General features: G+C 52.8%; 1 protein-coding gene across 5 annotated transcripts in view; it reads left to right on the top strand.

The window, feature by feature from the left end:
* Ppargc1b (PPARG coactivator 1 beta) overlaps positions 1–20,079 on the top strand; it is a 116,602-nt gene that overhangs the window by 83,361 nt on the left and 13,162 nt on the right. For 2 of the 5 annotated variants that reach the window (XM_016003684.3, XM_076555330.1), the window contains 8 exons: positions 4,271–4,486; positions 8,518–8,634; positions 9,277–10,372; positions 11,100–11,136; positions 11,686–11,747; positions 13,579–14,395; positions 17,114–17,189; positions 19,475–19,599. In XM_016003684.3, coding sequence (XP_015859170.2) covers positions 4,271–4,486; positions 8,518–8,634; positions 9,277–10,372; positions 11,100–11,136; positions 11,686–11,747; positions 13,579–14,395; positions 17,114–17,189; positions 19,475–19,599 — 2,546 coding nt within the window. The remainder of the gene's footprint in view (positions 1–4,270; positions 4,487–8,517; positions 8,635–9,276; positions 10,373–11,099; positions 11,137–11,685; positions 11,748–13,578; positions 14,396–17,113; positions 17,190–19,474; positions 19,600–20,079) is intronic. The other 3 variants (XM_006985143.4, XM_016003686.3, XM_006985144.4) reach the window with 3 other exon arrangements.

The raw sequence follows: 20,079 nt of genomic DNA, 5'->3' as shown, positions 1-20,079 counted from the left end.
CCCCCCCCCCGCCCAAAAAAAAAGCTTAGACACAGTGCCAAAACAGTATTGCTCCCTCTCTCTTCGGGGACAGTTTTTCAAAACGGCTTTCAGATTGCAGAGAACTAATGTTCAAGTGGGGTCAGGGTGCTGCTGGAGACCATCCCCGGGAGACTGCACGGGCCCGAACCTGCTCTTCCTCGCCAGAGCCTCAGCAGGCCTCCGGAGAAGTCATATCATGGGTGAAATGGGCTCCCAGCTGAAGGAGCCTGCTGAGGCTCCCAGCCCAGTGAGCAGCCAGCCTTCATGGTGGGCGGAGCTCTTACGCCAGCCAGTACCTCTCCTGCTCACGGCCACTCCCCCAGACCAGGCCATTGTATGCCGCACCTGAGCCTGCTGTCTGGGTGATGGGGTGACTGCAGTCTGTGGCCATCAGGATCTGCCTGGCATCCCTCCGCCCCTTCATCGACTCTGGGGCTGGGTCCTCAGTTTGCGTATTGTACCCCAGGACTCCACCCTGTCTGTGTCTAGCCTTGTGTCCAGCCCTACCAAATCACACAAACAGAGCCATGGGTCACGCCTCCTGAGGCATTTGGTCACTTCTGCCCATGGACATCTTCTGTCTATGCTCTCCCTGAATGGTTGACTCATTTCTGAAGCCTTTGCCCATGGTAAGGGTTCAGTTAGTAGGTGTTTTGACCTCTTCCAAAACCTTGAGCTGAGACTGAGACCACAGGGTCCACTGGTTCTGATCCTCTTTCTGCCATTAACTTAGACAGTTTCCTCCCACTGGGGGAGGGGAGGACGGCGGCAGAGGGAGCACTCTGGAGAATGATACAGTGTCAGTGTCCTGTTCTGACAATCTAATGGCACCATTGCTACGGGAACAAACTAAGAGAAAGGAGGGGGGGGCAAGCTATGCTTCTAAGGGTTGGCAAGATTTGGGGACATGGGCATTGCTCCCCATTTTCTGTATGTCTCAAAGTCTTGGGGCCAGGGTATGACAGGCACTTAGTGAATGCTCTAGAGCAAGCAGATGTTTGGCTACTTCATGCAATATGGCCTTGGCAAGCTCCCTTTTTGGGGCCTCAGCTTCCCCGTGTGAGGAATGAAGAAGGAACACGGACTGTATCACAGTTTCTTGGTGTGTTAAGGATAGAGGAAGTCACCAGTCCTTAGAGATGCTGGGAATTCATGGACCCTCTTAGAAGAAGGGCATGTTGGGCTGTGAGTGACTTTCTCTGTGTATTCTTCTGGCTCTGTACCATTCCTTCATGCCACTCCAGTCCCCAAATGGAGTATTTCACTAAGGCTTCTCCCAGACTCCTTTTCCTCCAGCCGGAGATGAGCCGAGGAAGGTTGGGGGCGGGGCAAGTCTATTAATATCCCTTCTCAGCTGATTAACTCTCCATTAATTTTCGCTCCGTTTCTAAGCCGAGCAGGGGGAGCAAGCTAATGGGCCCAGGCAGGATGAGGTGGCCAGCTCCAGTGATATCTAAAGGCGCCTACAGGGCAGCCAGGAGGCCTGGAAGGAGCCAGGGCAGTGTGGATAAGGTGGGTAACCCCACCCAGCCATTCCTGTGCTAGGCAGCTCAGGAAGAGGGGCCGAGAAACAGGTCTTTTGTTCGTCACTGTGGCTCACACCCAGCCTCATCATGGTCTCTGCCATTTTGTGTTCATCTCCACCCCATGCCTATGCTCTACAAGTTAGGGGTCTCTCATCCTCGGCCCTGCCCTGGTTGGCTGTGTAGCTCTGGCAGGTCTTTGTTCTGGGGCTTCAGCCCACCTTCCCAAGGAGCGCCAGCTGTGACCGGTTGAGGTTGTTGCCTAGAGCCCTCCTGGGTCACCAGGACTCTGGCATGACGTCATCCATGGCGCAGATGAGCTGGAACACACACACACACACACACACACACACACACACACACACACACACACACACCACTTGTTTGACACCCCCGGCCGCTGGGTGATCCCCAAAAGCCCTTCCGTTTGTGTTACGTCTGATAATTTATGGCACCCTGGGAATTCTCATTCCACCCAGCACTGATGACGTAACGTCATCCTGAGCGGCTTCTCTAGAACCTGGGAAACTGAAGTCAGCCAGTCTCCTCCCTGTTGCTCCCCATCTGGTTCCTTCACTCAGCAATTTTGCTGCTTCCCACGCCCCAGGCTTGGAGCTAGGAGAGGTGTTGGGGTTATGTCCCCCACGCGTGCAGGTTCAGTGGAGGGACTCACCTTGTTCTGGGCCATCCTGGTGGCAGAGCTCCGTGTGGTCATCCCCCAAATCGTGTCACTGGGTCCCAAGTTCCAGGTTCTTAATTCCCCATCACGCTAGCAAGGTATTCTGGGAATCGAGCATAGGGAGTTTTGCCTGAGGATTGGGGGGAGGGGTTGCAGGTGGGGGCAGCCACTTGAGTCTTCCTCATAGCTTTCTAGATCCAGAGTCCACAGAGCCCTGGCTCAGACCCGCTAACAACTTCTTTTGACTCTCTTTTTTTTTTTATTCTTAGCTCTGTTCTAAAAATGACGAACACGTTTATTCTCCTCTCCCTGAGTCCCCGTTTGAGTTACTCAGCTGCAGCTCTGACTGTGAGGTTACAGCCTGGAACAGATTTAGTGCAGCCAAAAGGCCATCACGAGATGTGTGTTTCAGAGGAACTTCCTGAAGAAAGGAAGAGCAGCTGGACCCGGGATGGGAAAGCTTGCCTCGGAAGGGAGCATGTGACAGCAGTGTGCTTCTGCCAGCACAGGCCCCGGGAACCGGGGCTTTCTGACTGGGATGCTTGGCCTGATCTAGAAGCAGTGTGGCCTGTGTCCTCAGCCTCAAGCCTAGGACCTGGGGCTAGGCCCCTCAGGGGTTGCAGACAGCCGGGAAGATGAGACGCCAGTCCATTTGTGCTCAGGCTCTGAATCTGCCTGATGCTTACTGTAAAATGGAGATTAGAAGCACACGCACGCACGCACGCACGCACGCACGCACGCACGCTCGCACGCGCACACACACACACACACACACGCACGCACGCTCGCACGCGCGCACACACACACACACACACCCCGCCTCACAGAGGTGTTGTGTAAGCTCCTAGGTGCTATTGACAGAGTCTTCTGGTCCCTCTCATGCCTGGGCCTTCACCCTGGGTCTCCCCTTAGCCTGAGCCTTGTTTTGTCCGCCTTTGGCTCACCTACTAAAGTTTAAGTGTCAGCTGCTCAGAGAAGGTTCCTGGCCACTCGAGGCAGCCTGCCATCATCTTGGGTTTTGTTGTTGTTTGTTTTTGTTTTTGTTTTGGGGTTTTTTTGGTTTGTTTTTGTCTTGTTCTTTGCTACAGCCAGCCTCCCCTGGCTTCCTCCAGCCTCTCTCCAGCTCTAAAATGTATTCCCTTGTTCTCTTATCTCGCTCCGTTCATCAAAAGCCAAGCTCTAGGAGGGCAGGGGCATGGTGGTCTTGGTGTGCCGATGACTACGTCCAACACAAAGCCGGATGCGGTACAGCATGTGATTGGGGGGGGGGGGGAGACAGGAAGTGAGGTGGGGGCTGGCTTCCATCCTTGTCGCTGAAATGATAGCAGTACAGTTATCCAATATAGCATAGCAAGGAATCAGTGTTTGCTCTGGGTCGGGCACTGCTTTCTAAGCACCTCACCTGCATCCGCCCCCCACCCCAACCCCATCCTCAACAGGAACTCTCTGGAGTAAGTCCTGTCTGGTATCCATCTGGCAGGTGAGGAATAACGGGAGGAAATGTGGTCTCTGTGAGTCGGCAGCTCCAAAGACCGGCACCCACTGCCTCTCCCCGAGTGGGCACAAGCCCCAGGATCCCATCAAGAGTCCAAGCTGGTTTCCACTGTTCCAGTTATGACTACCACAGTTGAGCTCTGGGGTATCCAGTCTCTACCCTGTCTGGGCCTCAAGGTTCAAGGGCCTGGGACCCTGCCACCAATGATGGAGAGGAACTTGAGACTCTCATAGAAGAGGCGGGTATTTTCAAGTAGTCTGCCTTCTGGCCAGGTCACAGCTCAATGAGCAGCGGAGTCAGGACTGGGACTCCAGGCGAGGCCCTTCTCATAGCGTGCTTATCAAATTCTATGGTTCTTGAAGTTGATTGTTTATTGACCATGTGCTATTCCAGGAGTATGGAACAGATTTGTCGGGTTAAGGGGCCGGCATGGAGATGGTGAGAAGGTAGTGGTGGTTCATCGGGGTAGGCGATCGGTCGCCTTCCTGCAGACTGCTGGGTCTCCCACAGTGACTAACCCTCTCCCCTCCCCATTTTCTCTCCTCCGTCCAGATCGACAGTGAAAATGAAGCGCTCTTGGCTGCGCTCACCAAGACCCTGGATGACATCCCCGAAGACGACGTGGGGCTGGCTGCCTTCCCGGGCCTGGATGAAGGAGACACACCATCCTGTGTCTCGGCTTCACCTGCCCCTTTGTCGGAGCCCCCCAGCCCCGCCCTGGAGAGGCTTCTGTCCCCAGTGTCTGAAGTGGATGATGAGCTTTCACTGGTGAGGACTGTGGCCTGGGGCTGGTATCAGATTGTAGACTGGTGAGGGCTGGAGCTGTCAGTTCCGGCTCAGTCAGGGTCCCTGAGCACCAGGATGGACATGGTTTCTGCAGAGAGCCTCGGGTGCAGGGCCGCGCTGGGCCTTTACCCTTCCTGCCTGGACAGTGGCATTGGACTTGGTTCTATTTCCGTTTTAAGCCTTGAAATCACACACAAACATTTCCACGAAGATGGCACACACAGGATAAAAGCCCGAGCAGGAAACAGAAACGTGGACAGTTAAAAGCAAAACCTTCCTAGCACCCCCACAATTGCCTTTTCCTTCCCCAGAGGTAACCATGGTTACTGATCTGTGACATGACTTTCCTCTTCACCTTTTTTTTTTTTTTTCAAACTACAAAACCAACAGAGCCTGCGTGATGATAGACTGTTCTGTACCTTGCTTCCTCAGAGCAGTGTGTCCCGGAAACCCTTCAGATGAGTGTGTGGAGTCTTGCCTCCCCCTTGTTGGCTGTGTAGTATTCCAGGCAAGGATGTGCCATCGTTTAACCGTCCCCCTGCTGATGGACATCCGTTGCTGACCGCTCCATCGGCACACACAGTATTATAGTCATTGGTTGCCGCGTGTAGGTAGATAAGTTCCAGAAATGCAAATTCTGGGTCCGTGGATACATGGTTTTCCATTTCCAATAGATCCTTGTAGATGATGCTTCCAAGAGATCGGGCCAGTTTTCACACTGAGTGCAAGTTAAAAGCTTTCTGTATGAGTGTGTGTAGAGGGTGTGTGGAAATGTGGGCAGTAGATACTGCCTCTGACTGGCCTTTCAAGGGTCTGGGCCCCCCAAGTTACCGAGGACACTTGTCCTGGACTCTGGCTGAGGACATCAAAGCCTAGGTACATGGTCAGCTTTGTGCGGATGCAGGGGGTTCCTCCCTTCCTTTGGAGCTGCCACTTCGGGGGTTGCTGAGACTCAGCTGTGGGGGGTGTTAAAGCCTGTCAGCGCTGAGAGGGCTCTTAGATCCTGGAAAGGCCCTCCATGAGCATTGACTTCTGCTCTGGGGAACAAACGTAAGACCTAGGGGCGGAGTCTCATGGTAAATTGGTATGCCAATCAAGTTAGACCCATGTATACTGACTCAGATACTAGGGCCCTGTGGCTTCTCTTCTGCTGCCTTTGAGAGCCCAGAGCACTAGGGAGACATTTGCCAAGTGTCTGCTGTGTTCCAGCACAGACTGTGTTCCGTCTCACATTATGGCTCCCTCTTGTGGGGTCCTGCATCCTTCCAGACTGGAAGAGGCCACTTAGATTTGAATTTCAGCCCTGCCCGTGAGAGCTTGTGGGTCCGTAGGCACACACCCTCTCTCAGCCTCTCCATGACTCAGCTTTCTGATCCATGGGAGTAGATAGCAGGGCCTGGGTCAAAGGCCGTCGGGAGGATTACAGTGGGTAGTACTGGGGAGCATTTAGAACAGTGCCTAGTGTACAGGCCCACCTACGACACACTGGCTGACTCAGATCCCTGACAAGGCCATTCGTAGTAAGAATTCTCAGTGTTATTTCTGTACCAGGCCACTGCAGGAAACCTTGTCAAGGGAAAGAGCAGCCCCTGCTGGTCCGAGATTGTCCTAGTCTTGAGCTGAGCCTTGGATTCTGCCTACACTGTGTACCGGTTGCCTGAGTGATTCTATTTCCCTCACACTGTGTTAGCCTTATGGAAAGTAGACTAAATGTCAAGTCTCCCGGCATGCTGATAGTTCTGGAGGGGCCCAGAGAAGTCACGCAGACCCTAGGCCTTGCCTTGGATTCCAGAGAACTAGCCTGTGGACTTGGAAGACAAGGAGCCTCGTACAGATCTGTGCATATCATGAGGTCAGCAGTGTCTCTCAGTGGCAGCAATTGGACTCAGGAGTGTTTTTAAAAAGTCTCAGATCCATTGGTTTGGAGTGTCGTGCCCCCCCCCCCCCCCCCGTGTCAGTTCAGAGAAGAAAATAGATTGCTTAGGGTATTGCCTGGAATGGGGCTGAAGTGGACTAGAACCAGATCTCCCCTCTCTCTAGCAGAGTGGTGTGTGTGTGTGTGTGTGTGTGTGTGTGTGTGTTTGCAGTCTAGGTAAGGTGTCAGAGATCCTCAGCTACTTGAAATGTAGGGTGTGGCCTTTCTCTAACTCTTGGGTTTTGGGGGGCTCTCTGCTGGGGTACTGGGAAGGCATGTTCCCCAGGAAACACTTGGTGCTATAGTACTATCCCAGGACACTTCTCGTCTTGTTCTCACCCTTGGCTGCGGTGGAATCTGAAGATGTTTTTCTTCAGCCTCTTCACTCTCAGGGTGGATGAACTATGCACCTGCCAGCAGGAAAGCTTCGACAGTCTTTATTTCAAAAGTTATCTGAGGGCTAGAGGGTAGTCCAATAGGTGGAGTGCTTGCCTGGCACATATGAAGCCCATAAAACTGGGTGCGGTGCTGTATGCACGCCTGAAAACTCAGCCCTTGAGAAGTAGATGCAGGAAGCTCAGAAGTTCAAGTCCACCCTTGACTACATAGTCTGAGGGCAGCCTGGGGTACATGTGACCCTGAGTTGTTTTTAAATTACATCCCAGTCTTATGGTTTGGCCAATAAAGACTTGGGAGTCAGAGGCTGGGGTGAAAACCTGCTAGCTCAGAGAGGATGAGGAGCAACCAGCTGACCTTCCTCCTTAGCCAGCATCCCAGAAAGAGAGCTTCTCTTCCACCATCTCAAACTGAAAAAGCTGCCAAAAGTTGCACAAATCCTAAATGGTCTTAATAAAAAACTGGAGCCAGATATCAGGGTGAATCAAGCTGAAAGATCAGAGAAGCAGAGCAAGCCGCAGCCACCACCTCTTACCCACCAACTTCTCAGCCTGAAAAAGCACATGTTCCTGTCTCCTCCTGCCTTATATTCCTTTCTCTGCCCAGCTGGGATTAAAGGTGTGTGCCACCACCGCCTGACCTCTATGACTAACTCTGTGGCTGGCTCTGTCCTCTGATCTTCAGGCAAGCTTTATTTCCGAGATTACAAACAATATATCACCACACCCTCCCTACTACTTCCTGTGCATTTCTCTATCCATTTTCCTGACTCTATGGATGTTTCCTGTCAACTAGTTGCTGGCTCTGGCTCTTGACCCAATGTTGATTTTATTTAATTATCATAATATTGAGGTTTATAGTGTGATCAAATATCCTGAAACAACCCTGCCTCCCCCCCCACACCCACACATGAAAAAAATATGAAGAAAGAACAAACTAAAGATTAGCATTCTTTTACTTATATGGAAACAATTGAGTGTGTTGGTGGTAACGTGCACCGTGTGTGTGTGTGTGTGTGTGTGTGTGTGTGTGTGTGTGTGTGTGTATTCTTGTATGATTTTTATATTCTTGTATGATTAAAGCCTCATGAAGGCTCACAAGAGAATAGTGGGAGTTGCCTCTGGGATGGAGAAAGGACCTTGAAAAGGAAGGAAACTTGCTTTTAATTTGTCTACCTTTTAGTATTTTAGTATTTCCCTCTCTCTCTCTCTCTCTCTCTCTCTCTCTCTCTCTCTCTCTCTCTCACACACACACACACACACACACACACACACACAGGCACACACATAGGTTAACATTTGTGAGTACTGTATATTTAATTGAAGAAATGCATTGATAAATGTCACAGACAAAGGGGAAGTCAACTGGAATCCTATATAGAGCATCATTATGATATCTCACCTCTCCTGCATGTCTATGTGTGCATACATGTGTGTCTATTACAGGCACATGCAGCATGAACTGACACTGTCCTAATGGTAGGATGAGCAGGCATCACCCAGGCTTGTTCTCTTGAATCACTGACTGCGCTATCCGTGGGGTAATGGTGTTTGGGAGTTCGGTAGACAGCAATTGGTTTTCTGCGTTACCTGGTCCCCTTGGGGTCTCTGGCCTTGGCCAGGGCGTGGTCAGCTGACATGTGGTGCCCTGTGTCTCTGAGTGTGTTGGGCCTAGTCTCTTCCCCCTCTTCCCCTCTTCCCAGCTGCAGAAGCTCCTCCTGGCCACATCCTCCCCAGCAGCAAGCTCTGACGCTCTGAAGGAGGGGGCCACCTGGTCCCAGGCCAGCCTCAGGTCCAGAAGTCAGCGGCCTTGTGTCAAGGTATTTCTGCATATGCCCAGAAGTGACCTGGGTTCCCAGGTGGCTGTCAGCGGTGACTAGGAGTGGCAGATTCAGTCTACCTCAGTTTCTCCCTCTGTCCTCACACAGCCCTGGTTGAGCCAGAATCCTTGAAAGCAGCGTAGTTTGAGGCTCTGGAAAGAGCCCTGTACTTTCCCACACTCGAATGCTTCAGCCTGTGAGATAAATTGACACAGATCTTGACACACATTAGAGCAGGGACAGGAAGGTGTGGCCCCGGGACAGATGGGAACAGGATCCTCACTGGTTGTGGAGGCCATAGTCCCTGTCATATTAAGGTTTTAGGATTTCTTTTCTGAGGAGCCACTGGCCACTTGAGAGCTTTGCACACAAAAGGTGACACTCATACCCGTACTGGCCCTATTTTTTGAAGGATCTGCAGAGGCCCCAAGGCTGGGAACCCTGTAGAAGTCTGGCTATCTCTTTCTTCCTCAGCAACTCAGTTTGCCAGGTCCCAGCCCTGCTGGAGGCTGGGGACCAAGTGAAGGAACAGGCTATTCCCACAGTCCTGGGAAAAGACGCTGGGTCTGCTGGCTACCCGAACAGGCAGAGGGAGAAGCATTGTGCCCCTCCCTGCTCACTCTGGCATATTTCCTTCTCCAGGTGGATGGCACCCAGGACAAGAAGACCCCCATGCTGCGGTCTCAGAGTCGGCCTTGTACAGAACTGCATAAGCACCTCACCTCGGTGCTGCCCTGCCCCCAAGTGAAAGCCTGCACCCCGACCCCACGCCCGAGTCCTCAGCTCCTCACCAAGGAGGATGAGGAGGTGGGGGAGGATTGCCCCAGCCCCTGGCCAGCTCCAGCCTCTCCCCAAGACTCCCTAGCACAGGACAGGGCCAGTCCCAGCTGTGCTCAGGCTCCCCAGGAGGATGTGAGGTCCATGGTACAGCTCATTCGCTACATGCACACCTACTGCCTGCCCCAGAGGAAGCTGCCCCAGCGGGCCCCAGAGCTGGTTCCCCAGCCCTGCAGCAGCCCCTCCAAGCAGATCCCACCCCGGTCCCGGCATCCTCCCAAAGCCTTCTGGACTGAGTTCTCCATCCTAAGGGAACTTCTGGCTCAAGACGTCCTCTGTGACGTCAGCAAGCCCTACCGCCTGGCCACACCTGTCTATGCTTCCCTCACACCCCAGTCCAGGCCCAGGCCCCCCAAAGACAGTCAGACCTCCCCTGCCCACTCTGCCATGGCAGAAGAGGTGACAATCACTGCTTCCTCCAAGAGCACTGGGCCTAGACCCAGCCTGCGCCCTCTGAGGCTGGAGGTGAAGCGGGATGTCAGTCAACCTGCCAGGCAAAAGCATGAGGAAGAGGAGGAAGAAGAGGAAGAGGAGGAGGAAGAAGAGAAAGAGGAGGAGGAAGAGGAGTGGGGCAGGAAGAGACCAGGCCGTAGCCTGCCATGGACCAAACTAGGGAGGAAGCTGGACAGCTCTGTGTGCCCGGTGCGGCGTTCCAGGAGACTGAATCCGGAGCTGGGCCCCTGGCTGACATTCACCGATGAGCCCCTAGGTGCTCTGCCCTCCATGTGCCTGGCTACAGAGACCCACCGCCTGGAAGAGGAACTGGTCAGCCTCACAGACAGTCGTCAAGACCAGCAGCAGCTCCCCCAGGGATCCCAGATCCCAGCCCTGGAAAGCCCCTGTGAGAGTGGATGTGGAGACACAGATGAGGACCCTAGCTGCCCACGGCCCCCTTCCAGAGGTAGTCTGTGGTCCACGCGAGAGGGTGGGGTGGGCATAGCATCCCCACTGCGAGCTGGGAGCTCGGCATTCAAGTCCGCCATTGTGTGTGCTGAATGAGTTTCCATCTGGCCGTCCGCTGCCCTTTCTGTACAATGGGGTACTGGGCAGGAAAACACCTGCGCTTGGAGATTTTCATCATGCATACCAAACGCACTGCTTAATGAACAGAGAATAAGAGTCCTGCCTCCATGGGGAGAGGGGAGAAGGTCAATAAAAAAAAAAAGTGAACAAAGCTAGGTATGGGGATAAGCACGGTACTTAGGCAGGGGCAGGAAGATCGAGTTTGAAGCCAGCCTGGGCAACATATGGAGATCTGTCCCAAATAAAAGAACCAACAGAGACTTCAGGCCGGAGGCTCAGAGCTGTTTAGTGAAGGACCCCTCTCTAGAACCATCTAGAATCCCAGCTGGACCCTGGGGCCTAGGGCTCAGAAGGCCTGGCCGTGTGCTGCACTCTGTGGCCAGCAGGGGTTGCCTCACGGGGACCCAGCAATGCCATGTGTATTTGAATTGTGCCTGAGCGTTCCCCTAGATGACCAAGGCCACGCGTCGTATTAACGGGCAGCTGTGCACGGTGCCCCTGAAAATGTGAGGACTCCCCCAAGGGGAGAGTGTATGTGATGGTGTATATGGGGAATCTTATTTTCTTTTTTTTCTTTTCTTCCCTTCTTTTTCTTCTCTTTTCAGACTCCCCCAGGTGCCTCATGCTGGCCTTGTCACAAAGGTAGACTTTTTTCAGAAGTTATTGGTATATTATGCCACGAGATTAAGATTTGTGCAATTTGGGTGGGAGGTCACCAGCCCCTGAGGCCCCAGCCCTGTCCTCAGGCCCTGCCCTGATTGCCGTCTCGAGCCCTCAGGATCCAGACTCCCTCCAAAGGGGGAGTGTGTTTTTAAAGAGGTAGCCCCTGCAACCTGAGGGGAAAGATGGAGGGTCAAGCCATTTCAGAAGCTGTCATCTCCAGGACCCTGAAGTGTGTTCTTTGGGCTGGGGACCGGAGGCTGACAGTGCTGTGGGACTAGAAGCTCGTTCCTTCTCTCTCTGGGCCTGAGTTGCCCTACATCCATCTTTGCCCCTGCCTTCCCAAACTGTGCGGCTTGAGTTTAGCAGCCAGGCGGGGGGCCCCTCAGCAAGCTCTCTCTAGGCCCCTTTCCACAGCAGAACCAAGCAAGGCCTGCCACAGTGTCCTGTGTGCTCTCCTCAAAAGTCTGGGGCCGTGGAAGCCTCCTACTGACCAGCCTCTTCCCTTTCTGTCCTCTCTGCCTCTCCCAGCGACCCTCTCGGCAAGAAGAGCTTTGAGGAGTCCTTGACGGTGGAGCTTTGTGGTACGGCAGGTGAGCCAGGCGTTCAGCCGGTGGGGTGCCCGTGGGGAAGCTGGCAGGGCCCTGGCAGGAGCGCTTCGGACCACTGCCCCATGAGCTACCCTAGCCTTGAGATGCATGGGGAGCAGGCTGGGAGGGGAGGGGTCAAGGCCCAGGGCCAGCCCTTCCACGGCCGGTCCCAGCAGCTGAGGTGATACTGAGTTCAAGAGACAATGATACAGCTCCGGAGGAGACTGCAGTCTGGTGGGGCTAAACCCCTCAGGAGCCTGGTGTGCCGTGTGCTCGTTTCAAAGTATGAGCAGAAACTCAGCTGAGACAAAGAGGGTCAGGGTGGCCTGTGGGGTGCCCAGCACGGCGTCAGGCGCGGGGAGCGGGGCACTGAAGGGTTGGAGGATCGGCAGGTGTTGGGAAGACCAAGCCGAAGGGTGTGCTTAGCCGAAGGATCGGTACAAGTAAAGACGTGACAGAGCAGAGGTTCAGGGTCCTTCTGAGTTGTCCCCTGGTCTGGCCAGAAGGAACAAGTAGGGGTGAAGGAAGAGTTGTTCCCCAAGGACCAAAGCCCCGAGGTGTCTGGTGCTCTCTGATAGGCTCTGGAAGAGAATAAGGAGTGGGCGTTTTAGCAAGTCCCTGCGGCGCACTGGGGATAACAGAGGACGTAGTCGGATCCAGAAGCACCAGGAACACCGAGTGGGTGGGTGGTCGTCCCAGGGACACTTGCCTGCTCTGTGCTGGGGTGCTCCTGAGGCAGGGCTCTCTGAATGATTGGCTGTAGAGCAGGAAGAGGTGTCTCTGACCCGGACACGTCAGCTGCCGCTAACCAGTCCCAAAGGGATGGCCAATGCCTCTCATCTCATGCCAGCTCCCAAGAACAGGAGGACTCTTGGGCTGCGTACGGGCTTCGGTAGCAGTGTGGTGACCAGTTAGTGACGCCTGCCATCCACCTGTAGGAATGTTGTGGCATGCAGCCACTTCTCTAAATGGAACTCTTTTTTTTTTTAATGGATGTATATTTATTTACTTATTCTTTTTTCTTTTTTTTTACATTCCTCATTATTTTTTTCTTTTTTTCCCTTTTTTTAAAATGAACTTAATATTTGCAATTGTAACCATTTTTAAGTTCACAATTCAGTGGCATGAATTACATTCAAGGTATTAATTATTACACTCATGATATTAATTATATTTGTGGTATTTATTGATTACATTCACAGTATTCATTCAATAATTATATGTATGATAATCATTAATTACATTAATTGTATTGATTTATTACATTCATGATATTATGTCCTGATACTACTGTCCGTTTGTGGGGTTTTTCCATCGCACAAAACAGAAACTCTGTACTTAGGAAATCATTGCTCTATATTCCTTTCTTCTCCATCTTGAGAAAACATCTAATCTTTCTGTCTCTATCAATTTGTATATTCTAAGTATTTCTTTTTTTTGTTTTTTGTTTTTTGTTTTTTTGAGACAGGGTTTCTCTGTGTAGCTTTGTGCCTTTCCTGGAACTCACTCTGTAGCCCAGGCTGGCCTCGAACTCACAGAGATCCGCCTGCCTCTGCCTCCTGAGTGCTGGGATTAAAGGTGTGCGCCACCACCGCCCGGCGTATATTCTATGTATTTCATGTAGTACAATTCTATAGTATTTGTCCTTTTTTTGAATGTAAAAACATTTTATGTACAACTGCAGGAGAAATAATACACAGATAGCTTGAACATAAAAACAGGTTGCAATTCAAGAGTCCAGGGTTATTTGAAACTGGAAAGTGTCAAATGGAACTCTTGTGTCCTCTGAGGAGACCTGCCCTTTCCTCACTTATTTCTCCTCTTGCCTGGGTAGGACTCACTCCCCCCACCACACCTCCATATAAGCCCATGGAGGAGGACCCCTTCAAGCCGGACACCAAGCACAGCCCGGGCCAAGACGCAGCTCCCAGCCTCCCCTCCCCTGAGGCCCTTCAGCTCCCAGCCACCCCAGGGGCCTCCCACAAGCTGCCCAAGAGGCACCCAGAGCGAAGCCAGCTCCTGTCCCACCTGCAGCACGCCCCAGCCCAGCCAGTCTCCCAGGCTGGGCAGAAGCGCCCCTTCTCCTGCTCCTTTGGAGACCACGACTACTGCCAGGTGCTCAGGCCAGAGGCGGCCCTGCAGAGGAAGGTGCTGCGGTCCTGGGAGCCCGCCGGGGTCCATCTTGAGGCCTGGCCCCAGCAGGGTGCCTCCCTGCCAACTGAAACGAAGGCCCCTAGGAGGGAGGCCGGCCAGAGCTGTGACTCTGCCCCCAAGGACAGCATGCAGCTGAGAGACCATGAGATCCGTGCCAGCCTCACCAAGCACTTTGGGCTGCTCGAGACGGCTCTGGAGGATGAAGATCTGGCTTCATGTAAAAGCCCAGAGTATGACACCGTGTTTGAAGACAGCAGCAGCAGCAGTGGCGACAGCAGCTTCCTGCTGGAGGAGGAAGAGGAGGAGGGAGAGGAGGAGGAGGAGGAGGAGGAGGAGGAGGAAGGAGAGGACTCAGGGGTCAGCCCTCCCTGCTCTGACCACTGCCCCTACCAGAGCCCACCCAGTAAGGCCAGCCGGCCACTCTGTCCCCGCAGCCGCTCCAGTTCTGGCTCCTCGTCCTGTGGCTCCTGGTCACCAGCCACCCGGAAGAACTTCAGGTATGCTTGGTGGCCCTGGGGAGAGGGGTGTCGGAGCCCCAACTAGCTGCCCGAGGGGAGGAGGAGCCCTGGGGACTTGCTTTGAAACCTGAGGCTGCATCTCTGCACGTGGCTCCAGTCCTAGTCAGAACCCATGAGAGAGGGGCTCCTCAAGAGTTGGGTTATCTGAAGCAAGTCAAGGCTGGCAGGGGACTGTGGGAAAGAAACCCACCTTCTGGCCACCTGCGACTTTATATCCTAATGAGCCTGGCCCTTGTTTTCTGCTTTGTGTTTGTCAAGAGATAGATTTTTTTTTTTAATGAAAATATGCAGACCCACATAGTTGAAAAGGAACGTGATGTTAATATGTTAAAGAAAGATCAGTGTAATTTCCATCTATGTTCTGGAAACATCCTGATGAAAGCAAGCTGAAGTTTACTCCAAGGCTTGGTCCTGCGTTATTTGCTGCTGTGAGCAGACCCTTAAAAAGCCCACTGGGGAGTTGGTGCGTCAGGAGCCAGTTTGAGCATCCCATCTTTGAGCACTGGACCTGGAAAGGAGTTTCTATTGCTGTGATGAAACACCATAACAAGCCGGGCGCTGGTGGGCACGCCTTTAATCCCAGCACTCAGGAGGCAGAGGCAGGCAGATCTCTGTGAGTTCAAGGCCAGCCTGGACTACAAAGGGAGTTCCAGGACAGCTAGAGATGCTACACAGAGAAACCTTGTCTTGAAAGACCAAAACAAACAAAACAAAAAACCCCCGCTGTAACAAAAAGTAACTTGGAGAGGAAAGGATTTATTTCATTTTACAACTCTAATGGTCGACCACACTCCATCACCTAGAGAAATCAGGGCAGGAATTCTAGGCAGGAACCTGGAGCCAGATTTGGGGGAGAGCAGTTTCTACTTGTTCTGATCGCAGAGGATAATTGGACCAGCTTTGTCCTTGGGAGAGTCCAGAAAGATTTGGGAGGTTCCCAGCCCTGTGCTTGAGGTTATCTGGGTGGCCACTAGATGGTACCCTTCAGCCTGGAGCAGAGCCCTGGAGTCATGGGGGATTTATTAAGAAGGGCTGGTGGGTCAGAGGTATGCTAAGCATCTGAGTCTGTGGGTGTGGATAATTGGCATTTCTTATTCTGAGGTCAGAATTCAGATCTTATAGATACCTTTTCTTAGAGTCAGCTTTACATGCACGCATCTCTACCAGCTACTCTTGGCTCTTCGAGGACCCCAAGAAAGCAAAGGTCCCTCTCCTCACCAGACTCTACATAAACATAAATTCTAGAGGGTTCATGGACGTCCTACAAACCAGTGTGAAGAAGTGCTAAGTTATGTGTTACTACAAATGGCTTCCCCCGAGCTTCCGCTTACAAACAGCACTGTGCTTCCCAGAACTCTCGAGGCTTGCTTTCCGGTTCTTCTCTCCTTTCCCAGGAGTTTGCTGAGACACACCTCTCTGTGAAGGTTTGTTCCTAACGCCACCGACGTTTCCCCAATGTTGAGCCCGTCCACCAGGGCCAGCAAGAGAGTTCCTGAGTGCTTCCTTTTCCCACCTAGCCCATGGATTTGAACAGGGTCTGCATTCCAGAGGCCCAAAAGTTGAGACCAGACCTTCCTTGAGACTCCTAACTCTCTCTTCTCAGATGTAGGCCCAGTGTAAGCGATTTCTGTTCACTGGACAGAGTGACTTGGTTATCCCTACTCACCTGCCCACAGAGCTATGTATCTGACAAGCTTGGAGAACCACAGCCTTCTCTAGACAGACTTTCTTTCCCTTGGCCATCAACAAGAAATGCATTGAGGCCAGTCGAACAATGCCAGCTCAATCCCGTGACTTCCAGTCTCAATCTAAAAAGGAAGGCCCGCTAACTCCAATCTCAGTGAATGGTCATCCTTGACTGGAATAGCACTTGAAAGATAGCGAGTCACATCGCCTTCTGGTATCCTATTTAGCTCTGCTTCACAGATGCAGTTGGAGGACACATGTGATTCTTAGCCCTATTTTATAGATGAGGAAACTGAGGCCAGAGATGGTAAATAGGAAAAAAAATGAGCAGTACTAATCTAACCTTTTAAGTGCATTTTATTTACTGCTCACCAATGGCCAAGAAGGTGGGCACGGTTGGATATATACCTATGTTGCAGATGAAGAAGTAAGTTAGAGGATTGGTAGACTGGCCCAAGGTCACCCTCCATAGGGAGGTAGAACCAGGGCTGAAGCTCAGGCTGTGTGGCCCGAAGCCTCATGTTCTTATCTTCTATTTGGGGAAGGGCAGGCCCTGGGTGGGGCTGCAAGCCTGTGAGAACAGGAGGAGATGCTGAGCTCTACCGTGGACGTGGCTGTTCCAGACCGGAGTAGGAACTTTCAGAGAGCAGTGGTTATTAGCAGTGGAATTAGACCTGATTCCAGCTCTGGCTTCTCCCATTTCTAGTTCAGGGCAAGTGCTAGCTGGAACCTGAGACTCGGACTTTCTTTTGGAAAATGGGAATATATAAGACCGGTCTGGGATTTTTTTTTTTCCATCCAGTCAATAAGGCGAGGAAATGAAAGGACTTTCTAACAGCCGAGAAAGGTAAGGCCTGGAAGGTCAGGGCCGGAATTAGAACAGGGGGATTCCCAGGGCTCTCAGCCTGGGAGCCGGCAGAGGACAGCTGGCCAGTGTGCTCAGTCCCACAGTCAGGGCTGGGTGTCTGCAAGAGGGAGACTGAGCGCTGTGCCCTGTTTGTTCCCCGACAGACGTGAGAGCAGAGGGCCCTGTTCAGATGGAACCCCGCGCGCCCGCCATGCCAGGAAGCGGCGGGAAAAGGCCATCGTAAGTGATCCGGGGTCCCTGGGCCTGGAGGAAATGGGGGTAAGCCGAGGGCGTCAGGAAATGCTAAGCCCGCCAGCCTTCAGCCTCTGCCGGGGCAATAATGGACCGTAGCCTGCATGTAGGACGCAACTATTTATCTTATTTGAAAGTAGCAAGGGGAGCCAAAAGCCGTTAAGGGTGGCACCGTGCAGAGCAGCCCGTGACGGGCCTTGGTGTGCGGCGGTAGCCACTTAGGACTCAGCCTGAGGGATTCTCAAAGGATCAAAACAGAAGGTGGTGGGGGTCAAGCAGAGATAGCCTGGGTGGGCCAGGTCATAATCTTCGTCTTCTGTGTGACCGTGGGCAAGCGGCCAGCTTCCTGGAGCCTCAGTTTGTGCATCTGTACACAAGAGAGTTGGGCCTTATGCTTCATCAGGGGTCCCTCAGTAAGCTTGTTCCATCCTCCACCCACCTGGAGAATCTCAGAGCTTAGCCCTAGACGCTAGGGTTACCCACCAAGCTGTTCCTGGGAACCTGCAGGGTGCATGGGCCAGCCAGTTACGTCATTGCCCTTGAAAGGAGGGAGGGAGGGTATAGCGGAAACACAAAAGGACCCACAGCCTCACTGGTACCCATGCTTTGGGAGATGTGCGTTGGGGGGGGGCACACAAATCCCAGAGGTACCCCGCCTGTGCGACGGGTACTTAAAACTACAGGTAAAGCCAGGCAGTGGTTTTAATCCCAGCACTCAGGAGGCAGAGGCAGGCGGATCTCTGTGAGTTCGAGGCCAGTCTGGTCTACAGAGCCAGAGCTGTTACACAGAGAAACCCTGCCTCAAAAACAAAACGAACAAACAAAAAACAGCAACAACAAAGTTGTTGGTCAGGCGTGGTGACACACACTTTTAATCCCAGCACTTGGGAGATGGGGCCCTGTCCACAGAGGCGGGTTGGTCTCTGTCTGGTTTGTAGGGGTCAGAGTACACTGGAAAGAGAGAATGAGACGGGCATTATGGCCGTTGGAACCACCATTTTTATCTTTGAGTTTACCAAAGATAAATGTCAGGTCTACATAGTGGGTTCCAGGCCAGCCAGGGCTACATAGTGATACCCTATCTCAAACAAAAAAAAGAACAAAACCACAAGTGAACATAGTCTTCTTGGGTTCGGTGGTTTGACACCTGGTATAACCCTAGGCTTCAAGGGACAGCAGTATAAAGACAGATTAAGTCCCTTCTCCCATGGTTGAGACAGAAAGGAGAGAAAGACGACAGACTCACAAGCAAAGAAACATTGATGGGATTAAGAATTGGTATAGATTCCCTGAGACTGATAGAGTCCTGACTAGAATTTGGACCATTGGGGTAACGTACTTACATTGGTGACTTATGAGGGGCATCCATAAGGAGCTTGGGGATAAAGTGTGCAGAGTCCAAGAATTGGGGTTGGGGGGGGGGCAGAAATTCGGGAAGTTACCAGGAGTCTGGGGAGGAGGTGTTTTCTCTCTGGACCTGGATAGACTCCAGTGTGTCCGAGCAGGCTCCATGACCACGTATGCGGTCCTATTGTAGAGCCTCGCTCTGGAGTTTCTTTCCTGCCATCTGTGGTTGGTGGATGGGCTGTGTGGAGAGCTGCTGGCTGTTCCTGTGCATAGAGAAAGCCTGTCCGGGCCCACACACTGCCTCAACCCACTAGAGCTCAGGTATCCAGGCAACGGCCGCAAGTCCATCACATCACGGATCTCAAAGGAGAGGCAGGAGGTTGCAGCCTGGCCTCCCTGATCATTTCCTCTGCCTGTCTATTCTGCATGCCCACTACCATCTAGCATAGAGCTGACCTCTCCTGAAGGTGACTTGTGGGGCACGGTGTCTATGCCATGGCTTCATCCAGCTTTCCCTGGTAAATTCAGAGATAAAATGGTGACTCCTTTGGCTCTAACGCCCATCTTATTATCTTTCCTTCCAGTGTACTCTGACCCCTACAAACCACCAGGTCCCCAGTGTATTCTCCGCAGCTTGCAGGCTCAACACAGTGAACATGTCAGCAGAACATGTCAGCAGAACATGTCTGACGGTGCAGCTCCTCTCTGCCCAGGCTCTGCTTAGTCCCCGCACGCAGGTGCCTCCCCCCTGGGGCATGCTTCTCCTGCACTCAGTGGTCCCTGCTCCAACAAGGACAGGTCCTTTGGTGTAGAGGTTGCCGCTCGCGGTCCTCTCTCTGTGACTCTAGCAATGTTGCTGCCCAGCCGGGCTTAGACAGAGACTCCCTGAGAATAATGACGGGGGTCCCCTCTCGGTCCTCCTTGAGCAGGGTGAAGGCCGTGTGGTGTACGTCCGAAATCTGTCCAGTGACATGAGCTCTCGGGAACTCAAGAAGCGCTTCGAGGTGTTCGGCGAGATAGTAGAGTGCCAGGTGCTGACAAGAAGTAAGAGGTGAGCCGGGAGCAGCCATTGCACATGGGAGAGGGCGGGGAACTGGGAGAAGGACCTCGATGACTGTAAAACTGGTGACAGCACCAAGTCCTGCTGAGGCGTGACCTGGTGCCAGATAGTTTCCATGTTTTCTGTCCTCTGAACGTTCAGCGCGACTGGAACCCAGCCAGTCTGCTGCTTCCCTTCCTGGAGGAATCTCAGAGATGTTAACGGGGAAGAGCTGGAGCCCATGCATGTTCGAGACCTTTGGTCCAGCAACCACGCAGGCCAGGAAGTGCTCTTTGACAGCTTGAAGATGCACTTGTTTGGGGACCTCGCTGTGGCACGTCTCCATGTCACTCACAGGCCTTCCTTCCTCTGCAGCAAGTCCTGGGCCTGCAGTCTGCTAAGTAGGCCTGGCTGGTCCTCATTTACCTAGGGGAGCAGGTTTTTATCTGTAAGGGGATAAGCAAAAAGCCAAGTTGCCTATCAACGTTCAAT

This window comes from Peromyscus maniculatus, chromosome 19, assembly GCF_049852395.1.
Source record: "Peromyscus maniculatus bairdii isolate BWxNUB_F1_BW_parent chromosome 19, HU_Pman_BW_mat_3.1, whole genome shotgun sequence".
Classification (NCBI taxonomy): domain Eukaryota; kingdom Metazoa; phylum Chordata; class Mammalia; order Rodentia; family Cricetidae; genus Peromyscus; species Peromyscus maniculatus.
The sequence above is the reverse complement of the archived record's forward strand: the minus strand, read 5'-3'. Positions and strand labels throughout refer to the sequence as shown.